Source organism: Dysidea avara, chromosome 2 (genome assembly GCF_963678975.1).
Source record: "Dysidea avara chromosome 2, odDysAvar1.4, whole genome shotgun sequence".
Lineage (NCBI taxonomy): Eukaryota > Metazoa > Porifera > Demospongiae > Dictyoceratida > Dysideidae > Dysidea > Dysidea avara.
The window spans coordinates 31110092-31126137 of NC_089273.1; the positions used below are offsets into that span (position 1 = coordinate 31110092).

At 37.1% G+C, this 16046-nt stretch overlaps 1 protein-coding gene across 5 annotated transcripts in view; it reads right to left on the reverse strand.

Annotated features, from left to right (window-relative positions):
• Positions 1 to 15662, reverse strand: part of LOC136247061 (uncharacterized) — a 52521-nt gene extending 36859 nt beyond the window's left edge. For 3 of the 5 annotated variants that reach the window (XM_066038671.1, XM_066038672.1, XM_066038668.1), the window contains exons 1-3: positions 15477 to 15662; positions 5760 to 5820; positions 4041 to 4343 (exon numbers count right to left, since the gene is read on the reverse strand). In XM_066038671.1, the coding sequence (XP_065894743.1) occupies positions 4041 to 4343; positions 5760 to 5793 (337 nt within the window). In that variant the 5' untranslated portion in view covers positions 5794 to 5820; positions 15477 to 15662. The remainder of the gene's footprint in view (positions 1 to 4040; positions 4344 to 5759; positions 5821 to 15476) is intronic. The other 2 variants (XM_066038670.1, XM_066038669.1) reach the window with 2 other exon arrangements.
• Positions 15663 to 16046: the final 384 nt, after the last annotated feature.

Consider the following 16046-nt stretch of genomic DNA (forward strand, 5'->3'; position numbering starts at 1 on the left):
ATGCAATAAGTGCAACGGGTAAAATATTTGCGAAATCTAAAAATAAATCAGTAAATTTTTTTGAAAACTTGTTTTGCAATGAAAAAAGGTACTAATGGCAAACACCTTCATAGCATCACGATCCCCAAAGCAGGAGGAGTTTGAAAATCGTTGGTTCATGTGCGTACTCCCAAGGAGACAGAAGATATGAGCATCAGTCTGCTTCAAGTTGGACGATCACTTCAGTATTGTTTTTCTGTCATGTTTTTGCTTTTGCCCTGGTCGTAGGAAGGGCCCGGAAGACAAAACTTACCCAGCAATGGATTTGCCTGTACATAGAGAAGTGCCTGTAGTTTATTTTCTGTGTTGTCACTGTATAAATTTACTTTTCTGTTGCTACCATTTTGTAGTGCTGTAACTTCAAAAGTTCTTGGCTTCTATTGCTGAAACTTTGGTTGACTATTTCTTATCTAGATAGTAATAGAATGGAATTCAAAAAAATGTGCCGCTTGCATGTGGGGTTCTTGCAGATCCAATCACAGTATAGATGTCTTGTTCACCTGAGCTCCTACCATTGTCAGATTGTTACCTGGGTTTTGAATGTTTTGTGATATGCCATACGTTGGGTGTGATTGAGAGGCCAAATGCACAGCATACAATTAGACCACTGTTGGAGTATGTTGGTCTCTCTGCATACTGCGAACGATGTGAACTTGTTACAGCAATAACAATTAATTATACTTAAATACATTAATTAGCAACACAGCAAAATGAAGGACAGCTTTAAATTTCCAAGATGTCGATTAGTACATTGTTTTAAACAAAACAACCCACACAAAGTAAGAGCATCATCTAGCAGTGATTGTATAGAAGATGATAGTAAGATGATGGCTACGTGTAGACAAATCTACAATAGTCTGAAAAAGGAATTGAATTGACATAATAAATGTCCTGAAGAGCACCAACTGATAAATAGTCCCGCCTGGTACAGAAAGATACTTTTGATTACACACATCAAGGAACAATGGGTGGTTGGGTTTTAGTGACTATCACAGCAGCAAACTGTACAGGATATCTCTGAATAGTCTTCTAAGTTGTTTTGTTTTGTATGTGTTGTTTCTGTGCAACGTTGCATTTTACATTTGGACAGCAGACTTACCTTTTGGACTGTTCCTTAAATAGCAAACAAACAAATGTGACACACTGAGCATTTTTGCAAAATTCTATTTTGCAATAAAAATGTACTGTAATTTATTTGCTGTACTGTTGTTGTCCTGTCCAGTGTTATAACTCAAAGGCTGAAACTTTGCCTGTCCACTCCTTTGTCATTTGTCACTATAGGTAACAGAAACACAATAAAATGGAATTTGAGGAATGTGCAAAAATGACCATTTTTTCTCAACGGGTCACAAATAATGGAATCCCAACAAACACTTTAGTTTCTTTTCACTCCATAGAGTGCATACTCAGACTACTTTAAGCAGAATTTATTGTGGTGAATCTCTACGTGTTAATTAATTAATCCCTTGAAACCCCTGAATGCACCGGTGTGTCAAAATTATTCATGCGCATTTTCCCACTGATGCACCAGTGCATTTGTATTGGTTTCTGCGAGTTCTTCATGCCTAGTGAGAGAGCTGTTAACAGTATTAACATACAGCTACTAGCAGTTTGTTTGTCAATGAACGGTGGCTTAAACTGTACAAAACACACAAGCCAAACAATAACCTTCGCTTGTGAAACAACACCAAAATTATCATAAGTTACAAAACTACAACGGGGAAGGAATCACACCTTTTGAAAATGTTGTATAAGTCTCTCTCTGGTGGTCCGATTGAGAAGCAGTAAAACCATTGGATTCAGTGTTAAATTCTGCATCTGGTGATCAATTTTATCATGTGATACTGTTGCACAGTCCAATATGGCAGATGGATGTTGTAAAAAAAAATGGTAACGCGAAGACGTGAACAAAACACTTTGTAAGTTATGATCACAGTGAATACAAGAATAAGACCTACATTTTCGTGCTTAGTAAGAACAGGTCATCCTTTCTACACATGTAGCATGTGTTAATAAGACACCAAGTGAGCTTGTAGTGAGTTTAACTCTTGTCTGTGTAATTTGTTTAATTAACTTGGCTTTTTAATTACAAACGGAAATGCTTTTTTGTGGCTTTAAAGGGTTAAGCATTTCAACATAGAAGTTTTGTATATTTCTCTTTAGCAGATAGATTTTTTTCCCGGGATTTAGTGGCATCTAGCTACTCTGGTCCTATCCTTCAACTGATCTCCTGATTTGATGGCCAGTTTTTCTTGTGCGTTGCTACCTAATTAGTATGCTTCACATAATTTTAATTCCCAACAGGTTATGATGGTACTGATGAGAAATGAAGCAGCTATTGTTACACATATGAATACCAGCAAGTATTACTGTTGTGTCTTACTGTACCAGCAAGAGTCTAAGGTGCCAGTTATTGTTCCAGCAAGTGTTGCTAACTATTGTGACAGTTATAGTTACAGCAAGTATTAATAAGTGAACACTCCATTCTTATAGTATGAAATGTGATATGTAGCATTGAGTACTACCTAGGTGGCCATCATTCCTACTAAAATTTTATATGGCCTATTTATCACCCAAGTCAAGAGTCAAACTTATAGAGTGGCTCATCTGTACCATTGGGCTAAATAAGATCTCTAAGGTAATCTATAGTGGCAGGACTCTGTGCACTTACCAAAACTCCAGCACAATTAGACGATTAAGTGGCCAGAGCCCAAACTGAACTGAAAATCCTACAATGACATCAGTGGCCAAGCATGAATGCCGATCTGTGATTAGGAATCTGTTACCAAGAAGGTGAGCTAATAACATTAATTACAGTGAAATCCATTTCACTGTAATTAATGATTTGTCCCATTTTCAGTGCCACACATTGGTTTAGGTATTTGTGTGCAACATGCCATGTCTAGGCCAGCAGAGACTTGTCTCCATCAATTTAACAAGTGCAAGGAAAGACTAGGAATTTATGTTCGATTAGGGATCAAAGAAACAAAACAAGTGAAACAAGGTAGGCTTCCTACACTTAAAAATATACTAGTGGACATTTCAGACTATACCCATGACTCAACCTACATTTACGTTTACCACGTATCACTGATGAATCTGCACATACTGTAATAGAAGAAATAATGGCACCAGGCGTATTATTTTTATCCGAATGCATGCCTCAACCATCACTTACTTAGTGAAGTGGCTATTATGTTTTGTTTTCAGCTATACAGTATGTTGAGTCCATCCCACAGTGTTATGAATGAAGATCACTATGAGAAAAATCCCAGCAATGAATCCAGTCAAAATGGAAAACTCAGACAATTCCAATGACAAACATAGGGAAGATATCATGCTGTGCTACTGTGAATTAATACATTGTGCTGTCAGCAAAAATAATGGGAAACAAACAGATAAGTCGATGAAGCAAGCATTGTATGTACTGCAGTATGCCAAAAGGCACCCGTTGAGCTAAAGCAACATTGAACAATGAAACAATCAAGCCTTTAGCATTAGCTGTTATTCGGTTAAGGAAGTATCAGTCAGGCAGTTGTTAGATTTATTTACAAAAATTGTAGCAGCATTTCAGGTTGTACTGAAAGCATTGTTGCGCTCAGTTATACCTAAAAAAAATATTACCATGTACCATGAAGGTATTGTAAGACTGGTTTCTGGTCAATACTGTTTTGTGAGAAAGTGAAATCTCTATAATCCGTAATATACCTACAGCGTGGTAACATATATAGTGTCTTCTTTGTAATTTTTTTTCCAAACACACTTTATGTATCAACTCTAAACAGGCTGTAGGACCAGATGTCCAACAGTCCTTCAACACTTGTGCTGTAAAGCCTTAATAAATAAAAACTAAAATGCAATAGTTTTCAACTTAAAGAATGCTTTTAAATTAACCTGCATATCCTATTGCATCTTGCTACAGAATGCACAAAACAGTTTTAGGTTTTTTCTTTGATATAATGTCATACCATATGGCAGTTACAAAATCAACAAGTCAGTACCTTTGACTTCACTCTTTATTAAAGAAGCTATCATCTTAGTTTCATCCGTACCATGATCCATTAAGATCTCTAGCATACCATCAAATCGTTCTGTAGAACCATTCTGCAATGGTAGACTGATGTTGTCCAATAACATTTTCATCCTATCGTCTGTAGGAGAATTGGAACTTTTAATTTCCACATGTTGATGAACAGTAATAATATTTTGCTCTTCAAAATGTGGCAAGAGAGATTCTAGATCTGGTAAGTTGCATAGTTGTTCAAAGTACTTGCTTTGCACAGTTGAGCAAACATCAGCATATACTACAGTACAAAAAAGCATATATGATAGCACATAACCTTGTAATTATAGTAGCTACAGTGGATCCTCAACCTCAGTTATCCGAACACCTCGATTATCCGAAAGCCAAATGTGACTGTTCTATTAGAGTATTTTGTCATAAGTATGCATTTTATTAGAGTAAATGACTGTTCTATTAGAGTAGTTGAACGAAGTTCTGTATATAAATCAATAGGCTTCAGTTATCTGAACAAATTCACTTATCTGAACACTTTTGGCTAACTATAGGAACAAAGCTGTTCGGATAACTGAGGATCCACTGTATAACATATATACATGACCATGCAAGACAGTGTCATAGCCAACATGCAACACCATGGGTATATTAACAGGAAGAAAGAAAATGGCATTTTTATGCATGCATAGCTTCATAGCCGCTTCTCCAAAGCAGCATGCATGAAATGTTTTGTATGGTGGGTATTAAATAGAAACACATTATGAATACATTAAACAGGGGTAAATGTCTATATGTACTACACTTTTAGCTAAACTGTAAAACAGAAAAGATTTGCAGCTGGCAAATGCACTAACCATTAGCTCTAATCAACTCCAATAATTCAGCACTTACTCAAGCTTTCTCAATTTTAAAGAAGTTTACGTCCCAAAATAGCAAATACAAGCATATCAAGAAGTTTGTGGACATTAGCTATACTTTTGTTCATGGCAAAAATGCCAGCTGGAACAGGCATGTCCAATACATTTCGATTGAAAAACCATTAAAAATTAAATTTATTATCATGTACCGCCTACCTCAAGTCTGTTTAGTAACTTTCCGGGTTTGATATGTCTAGAGCATCTCTCTGCGAGTACAATGATGCCAAAAGAAGTCTAATTCAAAGAAATTTGGTGGGTCAAAATGACCTAAACTGACCCGGTGTAGCAAACTTCCCCATATATTTTGTATTGGGCGTTCCAGGAGCAAGCAATAAAAGGCATAATAATCTGCGACACATGATGGATACCTTAGATTCCAGACTAGATTGGGAAAGAGCAGTGAATAGCAATCAAAATGAGTTATAGTAGAAGGAAATCAGAGGAAGTTTAAGTGCATCATTTTAAGGTTGAAAATCACTTACGTTTTCTATGGTGAATTGTATGGCAGATATTTGGAAGGGAACGCTCTGAGCTATTTCAACATCTTGACAGCCATTAATCTTCACTACATTAGTGTTACAATAAAACAAAAGCACTGTCAATTAGTTCTGCAGGTTAGTTTGTGAAAATTACAGTGTTTTGTGATTAAGCAAAATAATGTCCGTGCCATGTAGAGAACTTCTCCATATGAAAGCTAGCATTATGGACACTGTAGTATAATTACATTGTTTTGGCATTCTCCACATCTCAGGACATAGATTTCAATAGCAACATATTCTACTTACATGCTTGATTAATCTTTGCTTCTGCTACTGCCATCACCAGTTTGAATTATTACCTAAAGTGCTACATAAAACACAAGTTAATGGATACAGTAAACTGTACAACAGTTACACAACAGCATAATTATGTTAACCGTACAAAATTACTATACAGGGTTGTGCCATCACTAAGTATATAGTATAAGCAACTAATCATCGACCAAATTTCGTCCTAGGGAAGGTCCTACAAACTTCTACCTGTCACACTGTCACACTAATTATTAAATCAAGGGATACACAGGTAGGTATATTTTATGTTTTTCTAGGATTACACCAGAGAGTTGCAGTTAACTATAGCACAAGAATTGTCTTGAGTGAACTACAGTAAGGTACATTAGGGACACAAATTGTTGTTAGGTCAGCAGGAGAGTAAATAAGGGGAGGTCTGCTGATTTTAACAAGCTACCAGAAAGTGGACATAGAAGATTCTGATTCATGATAATATCGATGAGAAAGTAGCAATGTAAGAAACAGTGGTAAAAATGTTTCAGTTGCAATAGCATTGCCAGCTGCTGAACTTTGGAAAAACTGGCAATAGACATTGGGTGTGTAATGCCACATACTGTCATTTGAAACAACAACACTTGTGCCAAGTTTGCGTGAAATAAATATCAGGGGCTTCCCTAAATAGCAGTAGAGCATGGTGCAGCAATGCTCTAATATACTCAACATTCTTTTGATGTATTAAAAAGAATATTAATTAATGAATTGATTTTGATATTGGTAGCAAATTGACAGTATTACTGCTCTACTTTACTTTCCTGGTACTGGAGCTGTACCAATGGGTGGTATACCGGAACATATCATAGAAAAATGAATTTTAACGGTACCATTGCCACACCAGATGAATTTTGAAAATACTGCCACACCGTCTAGAGTTAGATAACCTGTTATTTTCTGCCTTTACCAATGTGAAAGATAACCTACTAATTAATTGCATTAAAGTCATTTTAGCATGTTTCATTAACTGTCTATCCCACTTTGTAAAAGAAATTTCATTTAATACATATGTGACCGTCTCAGCGAAAACCTGCACAAGCATGCGTATTGAGAAAATCGTAATTTAAAAACAATTTGTAAAATGATGCGTGAAATACACAAGTTTTTATCGGGCCAGTACTCGAAGAAAGAAGTCTCAAATCAATTAAAACTATTCACTATCTTATTCGCCTGCTCATGGAGAGTTCGAAAATCTTTATTTCGGTTTTGTAGCTTCAACGATATGGGTGTAACGTGCGTTTGTTTACGATGCGGTAAACGTAAACAAGATCGTCATCATTTCTTCTACCAAACCGCCTTCATACGCCTATGTGCAAGTAACTGCAGGGATAAAACTATACCTTGGTTGATCTGCCAATCCATGGTGAACATTATAAGCCAACTTCCAACTTTGTAGACTAATCCAAACAGAAGTTATGGCTGTGAATGCAAGTGCCTGTAGTTTAATTTTAGTATAGTCACTGTACAAATCGATTTCCTTGTTTTTCCTACTTTCTAGCGCTGTAATCTCAAAACTACACACCACAGAAGGCTTGGTGATCCATTCCTTGACACTGCAGATTACGGTAAGTGAATAAAATAATTTTTTTTAATTGTGCAAACTAGTCGGGTTTTTGCTGAGACGGTCAAAGATTATTAAATTTTTAAAAATGTAATCCATACTATGGTATGTATTTGTACTGTGATACTTTCTATAATTCCATACCGGCTTTGACAAATCTCATACTGTCATTATATTTGTGACCAGATGCAAAAACCCAGCATAATAGTGCACTTTTCAAATTCTTTAGAATAATTATAATCTACTTAACCAAGTGCATGCTTCAGCCTTGTATGACAACAACTTTTGGCGTTACAGACCTACGTACAAAGTAGCAACCACAGAAAGATCAATTTTTACAACAAGTAAATAGCTGTATCTTATGAACACAATGAAGTAGAGAGTTGCAACTTGTACCATTGTGTTCGCCATTACTAGGGGAGTCCATTACTGGCTAAGGTTTTCCTTCTATCACCTTTCTTCACTACATACAGAGACAAAATCAGTGAACAAAGATCAATCGCATACGATCGTTTCCTTTTATGATGAATTATAGTGCTTGACAGTTGGAACAGTGATAAACTCAATTTGTACAGCAACAACACGGGAAATAAATTATGGGCACTTTGATAATTGGTCATAACTCACAACTGAAACAAGCTACAATAATGGACTTGGCTCAATCTGTGCACCATGAACTGGTAAATTAATCAAGGTATAGTGCCTTCCCTGTACTCCTCTGTGTTGAGAAAGACGAAGGCCATTCCAACTAAGAAATGATGACGGCTAATGTTGTTTTTACAACATCATAAATAAATGCCCATAACCCAAGTATCTTTTGATGTGCGAATACAAAACAAAAAGTTTCTTACTCTCCATAAACCGGCGAATCCAGTGGTACATAGGTTTTATTGATTTGAGCTTAATTTCAGGGTGTATGAACGCGATTAAAGTGTACGTAAATTTTTTATGTGGCACGAGTATTTTTACCTAGTGTATTTCAATACGGTTTTATGGCACAATTTTGCAAAAACGGCTGATTTTTACTCAGCGGGGTCACATATAATAGTTTCATTGACTCATTGTCAAAGATGGACTGCAGGCTAATCTAGGCTCAGATGGCATCAGACTCGTAAGGTATAATATGTTTATGTATGTAGGCTAGAGTTTTGGCCATCACGTTGGCTTTTTCAATCATCATTGGCTGCATGGTTGACGTTTGATCCGGTGACGTTTGGTAACATATTAGCCCCGCAATCAACTATTACATGTTAGGCTATAAAAGAATCTGAGTGAACTGTGAGGTGTCTTTTCACCTAGTAGTGGTCTCGGCTGCTGGCATTTGTGTAATGCTGCACAAAACCGCAGCCAGTGCAATATGCAGTACACTGCACTGTGGTTAGTGCATTATAACTTATAATGTACTCATTGCAATCAGCATCAGTGCCATATACAAATTATGGCATTGGCAGTGCCTTTGAATTACCCACACAGAGTGGTACATAGATAGATTAATCATTGTAAAATGCTTTTCGGAAATTATCTACGTGTACATAGCAAGTGCTCAATCAAGATACTCTAATAGTGCAATCACTCTTTTAAAGCAGTTAACTAATTACTCTATTAGAGCATCAGCTATGACACAGAGTCACTACATAAAGAGTGGTTCAGCTATGTTACAAATCCGGTATAGACTTCAGCTACATTACATGTCACCCCATAGAGAGTTTGCTACAGTACAAGTCACCTTATAGAGACAAACAAAATCAGTTCAGCTACCTTCAAGGTCATATGGTAGAGAGTTCAGGTACAAGAAAGCCATTCTGCAGAGGATTAGGCTAAATTACAAGTCACCCTGTTGAGGATTCAGCTACAAGAATGTCATCCTGCAAAGATAAGTCACCCTGTACGGTTTGACTATACATTACAAGTCACCCTATAGAATATTCAGTTACGTTACAAGTCATCCTATAGAGAGCTCAACTGCAAAAATAAAATCACTCTTTGGAGAGATGCTACTGTATTACAAGTCACCCTGTAGAAAGTTTAGCTACAAATAATTTATACTGTAGAGAGTTCAATTACAAGACAAGTCACCCTGTAGAGTTCAGCTACATTACAAATTGCCCTGTAGAGAGTGCAGTTATGTTACAAGTCACCCTATAGACAGAGAGTTCAATTACAAAAGAATCACTCTGTAGAGAGTTCACCTGTGTAACAAGTCACACAAAGTTCAGGCTACACTAGAAATTTCTGTGTAGAGAGTTCAGCTAGGCTTGTAGAGAGTTCAGCTAGGCTTGTATAGAAGTTTAAGCTTGGTTATAAGCCACCCTAGGGAGATCAACTACAAGACAAATCACCCTGTAGAGAGTTCAGCCACAGTAGAATACAAGTCAGGATTCCGCTATAAAAATCACTCTATAGACAATACAAGTCACCATGTAGCTACAATCAGTAGTAGTGAACCCGGTGCATCTTCCTGGTTACTGGCCCTGCCATTACAGGAGCAGGACTTCCATCTTAACAAACAAGACTTCTGGGATGCTGTCCATCTGCGCTACGGATGGAAGTTACTGAATGTTCCCAGTCGCTGTGTCTATGGAGCTTCTTTTACTATCGACCATGCCATGGTCTGTCAACATGGGGGCTTAACCTTTGTGCGACACAATGACTTGCGTGACATCACGGCAGGTTTATTGTCAAGGGTGTGTTCAGATGTTGCTACTGAGCCTCCCTTACAGCCCCTCAGTGGTGAAGTAATCACTCCCAAGTCTGCCAACCGACAGGATGATGCCAGGGCAGATATTCATGCACATGGTTTCTGGGGACGGAGACAAAGTGCCTTTCTTGACGTAACACCAAGTTACCGTGACTCCAGCATACCATCTGTATATCATCGTCATGAATTACACAAGAAGCGAGAGTATGGCGAACGTGTCCGGGAGGTGGAACAGGCTTCCTTTACCCCTGTAGTATTTTCCACAACTGGCGGAATGGGAAGAGAAGCACTAACATTCTATCATCGTCTGGCCAACATGCTTTCTCGGCACAGCTCAACATCTCATAGTGGCACTCTGGCGTGTATTCGCTGCGCATTGTCCTTTTCATTGCTTCGTTCTGCTACAATGTGCATCTGGGGAACACGATCCATCCTTCATCGTTCCAACAATGCTTCCCCGGAGATGGGCCATATTGCTGACCCTAGGGACTTTTAGTTGTCCCCCTTTCAGTTGTCCAGCACACTTTGCTTGAATGTGACATGGCCCACATTAACAAAACACTGAAATGACCACAATTACGTACACTAACAAAACTGTCAACAACGTTACCATACAGATTAACAACAAATAAAGAAATACACTCATACTACAGTAGTGAAACATAAATGAATTAGTCTTATGGCAAGTTCACTCTGTTGGCATGCCTAAGTTAGATGTTCAGTTGCTTGATATTGACTCTGTTATTTCCTTCAACAATGTATTGTACTGTTGGCTGTGTGTTACTAATCACTGGGCTGGACTACTGAATTGACCTATTTACACATGTTATGGTTGGATTGGTCGAGTCATGCTACCTTCAGCCCACTACTAAATGCCAAATACAAGCAGTGGAAAGGGTTTCAGTACTAATCACAACACTTATACTACTTTGTGTAAAGTATTGCTGTAGGACTGATAGTGATACTAGAGAGTTGCCAGTCTATGATGCAATTCTAAGCCTCAAATATAGTAGGCCACCTAGCACATGCAAGCAGCTAGAAAGTACTCCTGACAAGTTTGTATAAGAATTCAACCAAGATAGATCCAGAATGGGCTGTACATGTGTAGCCCACGTATCTCAGATTTTACGGCATCCACAAACATCGTTCTACAAGCATATGATGCCATCAGTGAGTTGATTGTTGGTTAATCATCACTATCACAGCGCTGCAGCACTACTTATTATTTTTATGAGGGTAGGTATAATTTATAGTGTATAAGTATTGTAAAGTAGCAGTAAAATTCTTAGAGAAAGTTTTCGCCTATCATTTAGTAATGGACTTTGGTTCAACTGAAGGTGTTTAGCTAGTTTGACCGAATATGTTCAACTGCAACATATGTAAAGAAAAAAACAAAAATACGTTACTTCAATAGTCCAGTTGAGTGAATAGTAACTACTGGTGAATAATGATAAGAACGCTACACAAACTACCTATTACTCAAACAGCCTCACAAATAAGTAGCCTTCCTCAGCCGTTCTCTTCCTGTTCCAGGAATTAATTGTATGATAACTGGGCATTGATCACAACAATGTAATGGTCTTGAACTAAGTGTAACATTTGCTCATGCTATATTTGGCTCTCGTACTGTATTTTAGGTTGCTTGAGAACAGAAACATGATCAAACACATGGTTCATAGGATGAAGATTTTGAGCTACCAAGGATTGTAGTTAATAGGTCGCGCCAGCAAAGAGATTTTTTTATTTTATATGATAGGCAAAATACATAAATTTTCATCAGAAATTCTTTTAAATCCTCATGCGAATCGTGAATGTGATTCCGTTTTTGTTTTTATGTTTCATAACAACCTGAAAAATATGGTAACTTGTATTATCACTGATATCTCTCAGTCAGTCCACCTGTTTCTCATTTCTCTCCCACCTATAAAGATGTTTAAATATAATAGTTTCACCACTAACAAAACCACATGCTTCCTCAGGAAACCATATTGCTTTCCTAAATCTCATAAAGTAACCACCACAATATAATTCTGTCTCAATTGGCAGATTGTTTCATTTATTTATTTCCTTTACCAGAGGACATACAGGCTCCGTTTTTGTTTTTATGTTTCACAACAACCTGAAAAATATGGTAACTTGTATTATCACTGATACGTAGGAATAGAGGTGCACAATCTCTTGTCAGCCCACCTGTTTCTCATTTCTCTCCCACCTAGTAGAGATATTTTAATATAATAGTTTCACCACTGACAAAACCACATGCTTCCTCAGGAAACCATGTTGCTATCCTAAATCTCATAAAGTAACCACCACAATATATTTCTGTCTCAGTTGGCACATTGTTTCATTTATTTATTTCTTTTACCAGAGGACATACAGGCTCCGTTTTTGTTTTATGTTTCATAACAACCTGAAAAATATGGTAACTTGTATTATCACTGATACGCAGGAATAGAAGTACACAATCTCTTGTCAGCCCACCTGTTTCTCATTTCTCTCCCACCTATAAAGATATATAATAGTTTCACCACTAACAAAACCACATGCTTCCTCAGGAAACCATATTGCTTTCCTAAATCTCATAAAGTAACCACCACAACATATTTCTGTCTCAATTGGCACATTGTTTCATTTATTTATTTCTTTTACCAGAGGACATACAGGCTCCGTTTTTGTTTTATGTTTCATAACAACCTGAAAAATATGGTAACTTGTATTATCACTGATACACAGGAATAGAAGTACACAATCTCTTGTCAGCCCACCTGTTTCTCATTTCTCTCCCACCTATAGAGATATTTTAATATAATAGTTTCACCACTGACAAAACCACATGCTTCCTCAGGAAACCATGTTGCTATCCTAAATCTCATAAAGTAACCACCACAACATATTTCTGTCTCAGTTGGCACATTGTTTCATTTATTTATTTCCTTTACCAGAGGACATACAGACTTAAATTCCAGTGCATGGGAGTGTCAAAGTTCCCCCCCATTGGGTGATAACTGTCATACAGCCTGACAGAGTAGCTATGCTACTGTGTGACAAGGTACATCATAACAACAGTGAATGTTTACCAATGAAAACAAAATATGGAAATATTGTTACAAAATATACCAGTACAACATCTTGACTTGTGTGTCTGACCCATAAAGGGTCTGGTATCACTCAATACAATGCCGCGTCGAGTGGAATGTTTAAGATCGAGACTTCCAAAATCGTAAGTCGCCAATGAAATTCAAGATCTTTAATTGTGTCATGGACCTGGTTAAACATCATAGTATTTCAGTAAGATCGAGTAGTCAATGAGCCCAAATTGTACCTGCTCAGTAGCTGAACAAAGTCTCAACACATCACAACAGTGAAGCGTATACAAAGCATAATGCTAAAAGCGAAGCAAAGGATGGATAATCTGGCATCATCCTGACATGTTCACTATAGAAGGCTAACATTTTTATGCTTGCCATGATTTCATTACTTTCGTAGCCACAAGTAATTTCCTGTTTAAACAGTGTTGAAAGGTTTCTAATGGACTTGGCTTTGCAAGTGATACCAGACTTTATGGGTGAGTCTGACAATCTGTGACGATTTTTGGTCCAGCCATCAGCCCCAGCAGTGCATAGTAAAAAATCTACTTGCTTTCCTGGCTCTATCATTCTATTTCAAAATAATCCCTTGTCAGTCTTTCGCCCTTGCATGTCATATGACACCACTCCATCAACCCCAGAAAAGGCAAGTCATACCTGGACACCACTACTTGGAAAAACTGTTCTACTCTATAGTTTATAATTGTATAGTGTCTCTTCAGTAGCTATGAAGTTAAATCTCTACACAATTTGGAGAAAAAAATCTTGTGTAGGAATTTGAATATACTTTAATAAACTTTGTGCACTGGAATATAAAATAGTTATATAATAGTTATTAGTTATGTGTCATCAGATTACACTTGACAGAATCAACTTTGTAACTTACAGTCTAGATCAATTATAGAGAAGTTATGATTAATTCTGTGCATAATATTATATCAGAAAGTTCTCCTAATAGGGAACATCAAAGGAAGTAGTAACATCTCAGTTGTGAAGGATAAATCCATGATAGCTATGTCACAGTAGTCTCACATTCGGAAAAAAACGAGAACGTCATTGATCAAGTTTTCATAAACAAACATAAGTTTAAGTTACCACCAAGACTAGTTAGCTTCAACCATATTCTTATATACGTACCTAGTGGGGCACACCGATTTTCTCTAGTTTAGTATCTAGAATAAATAAATAAATACAATGGAATATTATCTTTAAAATCCTTATTACAGCATTAATTTAATAGCTACAATTCAGTATTGCTATAGATGAATCTGACAGCTTTACTAATGGTAGCCAGTGTGACAGTGCAGGCAGGCTCATGACTGAGATAACTTCATGAATTTTAACTTTGATGGGCTAGCTAAAAACCCTAAATTCTGTTGCTCTGTACTATTTACTTATGGCTTCTGAGGTCAGCTGGGGTTTCACTAATGGATTCTTATGGTCGCCACTAATTACATAATTAGACTGTGGCTTGTTTGAATGGTTTATAGCACATGCTTTAACCTGCGCTCCAGATCAGATGATGTTTTTATGATGAAAAAGTAGCCAAAAGCGAAGATAGAAGAGCGATATACATGAAGAAAGTAAAGTAAGTCTTGTATCTTTTTCATCATGGGTCCAATGAATAAAGTAATCCATAATTGACTGATCGCTATTCCGGTTATTACACAATTAAGAAACAATAACTGTGGTCAGGGAACAGGTGCTCACCTCAGTTTCTACACCTCGATATTAAAATTAGAACTAGCCTGTCATTTGTAAAGTGATAGGTTTTAAAATTTCATATGGGTAACCATAGTATTTTTGCTTCAAAAGAGCATTTGTTGTTTTTTGATAGAGCCTTCTGGCGAGGAATGGCTTGGCATTGAAGAAGACTGATCAGTGCCAGCTCAAGTCCGGAAGAAGAATATCTGATGATTGAGAAGCTAGAGGACAAAAGTATAGAAACGCACACATTTGATTATATACTTTTTCAATAATGTATTTGAGAAAGAACCAAGTCTCTAATCCATGAAATGTATAAGACTAGTTCTAGTTCAAATCGTAAAATTATAACTTGCAAACATAGCTAGCTAGCTGAACTATTGCTAAAGAGAGTTTAGGGACTGGCATGCTTTCCCCTTCGTGAATTTCTGATAGAAATCCAGCAAAACCACAAAAGTCTATGCTTTCTTTTTGACACGGATAGGTTTCGCTATATCTAAGTCGAATCATTCACAATTAATTTGGTATACACAGACTACATACATGCATACATACATATACGAACATTTTGTTGATCGTAAGTCTAGTAACCAGTCATACTACGAACGAGAACGCAAAACATTAACACCTACCGGCTCCGAGTCTGTGTTTAATCACTTAGTGATCTTACCGGCTCGAAACAAACTTCATCAGCACCCAGGTCAGCACCACAAGGACTCCACTAAGTTGTTATACGGCAAACAGTTCAACGTTGTACTGTGACACAACAAGTATTTCGCTCCTCTGACAACCGCTTTTCCTTACACATTATATATCAGGAAGTCAGGTGTTTCCGGAAGTTTAGCTTCATAAATATTTTTTTCTGCTCGATACGGAAATGTTAGCTATTCATACGTACGTAGCTATATGCCTCCCGCGCATGGCTTAAATTAATCTATAATAATACCACAACTATGTCATACAGTATGGTAGTACTGTATATTAGGGATCATGGAGGTATGCTTTTTCTTATACCATCCTGGCATCTTGGAAGTATACGTAACTAAGCCTAAAAATGTTTTCAGTGTGAGCCTAAATGCTTCCAATAATAGATTGCCACAAAAATTTTATTCAATGGAGTTTTCTACTGACTAACTGCCTGCCCAATGCCTTCAGACAAGCATAACTCAGTAACGGCTAAGGCTACGGGCTTGATTTTTTCA